This window comes from Engystomops pustulosus, chromosome 1 (genome assembly GCF_040894005.1).
Source record: "Engystomops pustulosus chromosome 1, aEngPut4.maternal, whole genome shotgun sequence".
Lineage (NCBI taxonomy): Eukaryota > Metazoa > Chordata > Amphibia > Anura > Leptodactylidae > Engystomops > Engystomops pustulosus.
In genome coordinates, this window is record NC_092411.1 from 151,326,999 (window position 1) to 151,331,810 (window position 4,812).

Here is a 4,812-nt window from a genome sequence, read left to right on the forward strand (position 1 = left end):
AACCCCCTTAACAAGACAAGCCTTTCTCACCAATCATTCCATTCATATCTCATACAACGCAACATTCCTAAAGCCCCTTCCAGCTTGACAACCGAGAGCGTCCCCCAAATGTGCACTGCAATAACTCTATAGCTCACAACTGCCTCCCTGCAATCCACAGCCACATGTCCTATTCACACTACACCTCTATGACAGCAACTACAGCCGGCTCCCAGCGTGTCCGTGACTCGTCATGTGACCTGAGGCCGGGCAGTGCCTACACAAGTGCAGGGCTCAGCCTCACCGGTTGTTTGTGTATGCAGGAGCTGCTGCCATAGCGCAGCCCCTCCATGAGATGGCGCCGGACCGGCTCATAACACCGAGTAGAAGCATGGCGGATAAGAGACGAGCTGCTGGCTCCCCGGTACCGCGGTCACAGCCGCGAGCCACCAGCGAAGCGGATTTTCTGTCGCAGGCCGGAGTACGGGACATGCTGAGGGAAGCCGTGCTGAAGCTGCTGGAGGCCCGGCCCGAGGACCCGGTGCTATTCCTAGCCGATTACTTCGAGAAACTGGGCGTGGGAGCAGCCGGAGGGTCCAAGCCTGGGGACAGGGGGTCGCACTTACTGGGGCAACAGCGCATAGGTCATGCCCTGTGGTACCTGAAGATGGCCCACCACTCTCAAAGGTCGGTGGAGGGGAGTGGGTACTGCTCCATAGCCATTGTTCTAGCTCCACACCTTTACAGAGATCTGCTCCGGGCCCCCCTATGATAACATTCTGCATCTCACACTGGGGGCACACTGTGGTGTGGAAACTCCAACACAATTATTCTGTGTATTTTTCATATTTCTGGTGCTGGATAGTGGAGGAGACCCTTTGTGGCACTTGATAAAGAAAATGGTCCCAGGGACAGAAGCGCTACACAAAATTAGATGCCTACCTCATTACAGACAGGTAGTCTGAAACCAAACTGGAGGAGGTAACAAATGTTCCCCACTGGATATATACGCAGAATTGGGGATAGCTGCTGTTCAGTGCTGAGACCTCCACAGATGGCAGGAATGTGCTTGGTGTACCCCCAAGTGAATAGAGAAGCCTGCACACATGCACCTGCTGTTCTATTTATCTCCATGGGTGATGCCACACATGGCGTTTTTGGTCCGTTTTTAAGCATGCATTTTCAGACCGATTAAAAATGCATCCGTTTCTGTCCATTTTCCCAATTATCTTAATAAACAGGTTGTAAGCAGTAAACGGTCAAAAACGGATGCGTTTTTAAACAGACTAAAAACGCATGCTTAAAAACAGACCAAAAACACCATGTGTGGCATCACCCTATGGTGGAGCACATTACCACTTTCATCAGTGCCATAGACACACTCAATCTCCCCACTCCATTCACTGTCTGTGTTGGCGATCTCTGTCTGCCAATGAGATGCATAGTGAGGAAGGTGCATGTGTGACCAGCTGCGCTATTCCTTTGGGGTATAATGGACTCCCTTTCTGGTGACCCATAGGGCTCACACCAATGAAACCTGCACCAATCAGCAAGTTATTTCCCATTTTTGATATTTCCCTGTTTAAAATTTTTTTCTTTAATTCCTGGAACCCCCCTCGGGAACCTGTGAGTAGAGATGAGCGGACCTGTCGTTCCCATTCAGCGTTTAGGTACTGCCATGCGATCCAGTCCCAATGGGCAATCTTAGCCATAGTTAGTTGCTATGGACGTCAGTTTGCCGGATTGGCTGTTTGGCCAGCAATGTGTCCAGGTCACGCGGCCAAACCCTAACACAGTGGTGGCGAACCCATGGCACGGGTGCCAGAGGTGGCACTCGGAGCCCTTTCTGTGGGCACCCAGGCCTTCACCCCAACACAGAGTTTGCCAGCTAAGACTCAAGGCTTTCTCCTATCTGGCTTCTAGGACTACAGGAGGAGCAAGAAGGTGTGGATAGAGATGGATTGTCATTGGAGCTCCTGCTCTGAGTCCCCTGATCCTCCCTCTTCATGGGATCCTGGAGGGAATCTACAATCCAAATTTCTCCGTCATCTTTATATTGTATTGGTGAACTCAGGGCACCAATACAATTAAAACCTGTGATACAGCAATAAGAAAGTTACTGCTCAAATTGTCATGTTGGCACTTCACAACATATAAGTGGGTTTTGGTTGTAGCTTGGGCACTCTGTCTCCAAAAGGTTCGCCATCACTGCCCTAAGGGGAACTACAGGTCGGTTCATCTTTGCCTGTGAACACAGACTGTGTCGTATTATGTCTCATTGTAAACTGTAGTGGCAAACACAAGGTGAAATCTGTAGTACTTACTGCAGCTTTTCTTTGTGAACCCCATAGAACTAATTGATGTTTAGTGCTGCTCACTATATGCTGTTGATTTTAATAAATGCATATGGATGAGATTCTTTTAATTCTTGCAAAGAGTTGTCTGACACTGTAGCAGCGCAGTCACTGTCTACAGTACTGATCAGACCCAAGTAGGATTGGCATCTAGTTAACAACAGGTGGTGATTCTGCTAGGTTAGGTCCAGAACTTGTCATGGTAATCTGGGAACATGTTTTTTTTTTTTTTTTTGTGCAACCAGTCCTCTCTGTTTCCACTATATAAAAAAAAAAACGACAACAAAAAACCTTTTATACTTCCCTAGAGCCTTCAAACTGAAAAGGCACTTTGGACTCCTAACTGGTACTCCCTGCACAGTAATCCAATGAAGCCAGAGTATAATGCCACATTTCCTGAATAAGATATATTGTAGTGCTTCCAAATAAATTATACATAATTTACCTTTTATGATTTATATTAGTACAATGCCTGCCACTGAATTGTCTTGTTGACTTGTAAATTGGCCCTCACTTTTGTGCTCCTGTACAGCTCCTCCCTCCTGCTCTGTCACAGAGGTCACAGCGTGGCAAGTTGTTTTTTTTTTTTTTGTTTTGTTTTTTGAAATGCATCCAAACTAGAGCCCAACCACTGGGACTTAACAGAGGATTCTGTCAGGGTGCAAGGCAAGTTATAAAACACAATTATATTGTAATGCAAATGCTTAGAAAAGGCAGAAAAACATATTTGCACTGCAGGTGTGATGGGCTTCTGCAACCTGTCTTTAATGAAAATGAGGTCCCTGATGACAGGTTCCCTTTAAGTAAGTTTTACCAAGCTATGTTATAAATATGTACAGCATTATTCCATCACCCTTTCCCAGGTTCGGACACAGAGGGTGCATGTACTTGTGCAAAGTGAGTCTTTCCAGCAGCTTCATCTACATTCTTAATAAGACCTTAATAAACTGATACTTGTCCCACGCCGTCGTCTCTCTTGGCTATGACCATGTTTGTTTACAGGGACAAGGAAGTTGCCCTCAGTATAGTTCCGGCCTGTTTGTTTACAGGCTGCTTCCGTGCCCCAGTTAGCAAACAGGGGCGAGGTTGGAAGAGATGGCAGCGCAGGACACCGGGAAGGACTGTGAAGGTAAATACATGTTTATTGTTTTAATTGGCCCCATCCCGTCCACGTATCAGTCTTTTTAAGGTCTCGGACAACCCCTTCCCCTTTAAGCTGACATGCTGAAGGGGGCACACTTCTAACGCCTATATCTCCCTTGCACCTAGAAACACAATTCTGATGTCATATTAAACAGGAGTCTCCCATTTAATATGATATAAGAATTGTGTATGGATATTCACAATTAAAATTAAAGTTAAAATCAGAAATAGAAAGCTTTGCTTAAAAATCAAAATTTTTTTAGTAAAACTTTAAGGGTGCAGATCTTTGGTTATGTGAAGCATCAATACACAATCCATGTATCATATTAAAGGGGAAATTCTCTTGTTTAATATGACACCAGAATTGTGTTTCTAGGTGCCAGTGAGATCTCAGCCAAGATGGCAGGTTAACACCTGCGATCGGTGCTAGGATGTCACGGGTGGGTGTTTGCTGCAGTATGTTTGCATATAACTCCATTAAAATGAGTCTTTTTTTTTGCACAGAGCTGCTTTCAACAACAACCTTACCATTGCATATGACTGTCTCAGTGCTGGCGGCAGAAAGAAAAAACCTGGTCTGAATGGAAAGACATACAGTGAGGTCCTGATTAGGATTTGTCAGGAAGGCAACCTCCCTTCTGAGATCTCCTCTGCTCTTCTGAAGAAGATCCAGTGCCGAGATCATGAAGCTGTTCCTTTTGATGTTTTCCGTTATGGGGTACTGACCTGCTTTGTGTTGGTGGAGTTCATGTCTAAAGCAGACACTCTATTTAATATTCTAGAAGGGGACAACCAGTCAGACCAAAGACTGTGCCAAGCTGTACTTAACACTTTAGAAGAAGCACTCATTACTAGTGACTTATCTATTCCAGCTAGCTACCTTGAGGCTGGCTCCAAACTAGGACCAGACTTTTTGGCCATTGCCATGGACCAAGCGCTCCAGAGCAGAAAGCCTGGTGCGCCTATGGGGCGTAGTGAATTTTTGAATGTGGCAAGCCTGCTGTTCCTTGATAAAGTCAAACCTGTTCAATAAATGGCCTGTTTGCTAATCTGATGTTCTTCTAAAGTTTACATATTCTCTTTTCTAGTCTTCCAGTCTCTGATCGTAATTTGTACAATTTGCTTTTGTTCTGATACTTTTAACTATTAAAGGGGTTTTCCCAAGAAGGGAATAACTTGCTGATCAGTGTGGGTCTCGGTGCCAAGACCCACACAGATCGCGTGAGAATGAGGGGTCCGACCGACCCCTCGCCGCTCCTCAGACTAATGGAGCAGACGGGCGCGCATGACCGTTCTGCTTCATTAATCTCTATGGTGTTGAGGGAGATCGCCGAGA

General features: G+C 45.8%; 1 protein-coding gene across 1 annotated transcript; it reads left to right on the plus strand.

The window, feature by feature from the left end:
• The first annotated feature begins 235 nt into the window (after positions 1-235).
• Positions 236-4,525, plus strand: TPGS1 (tubulin polyglutamylase complex subunit 1). Its single transcript, XM_072110985.1, has 2 exons — positions 236-666; positions 3,981-4,525. Exons 1-2 carry the CDS (start codon positions 335-337, stop codon positions 4,507-4,509), a joined length of 861 nt encoding a protein of 286 aa, XP_071967086.1. The 5' UTR covers positions 236-334; the 3' UTR covers positions 4,510-4,525.
• Positions 4,526-4,812: the final 287 nt, after the last annotated feature.

Excerpts from the sequence above, each read along its gene's own strand:
- TPGS1 (XM_072110985.1), top strand. The coding sequence starts at position 335 with ATGGCGCCGGACCGGCTCATAACACCGAGTAGAAGCATGGCGGATAAG. Across the intron at positions 667-3,980 it reads ATGGCCCACCACTCTCAAAG|AGCTGCTTTCAACAACAACC; the intron begins GTCGGTGGAGGG and ends TTTTTTGCACAG.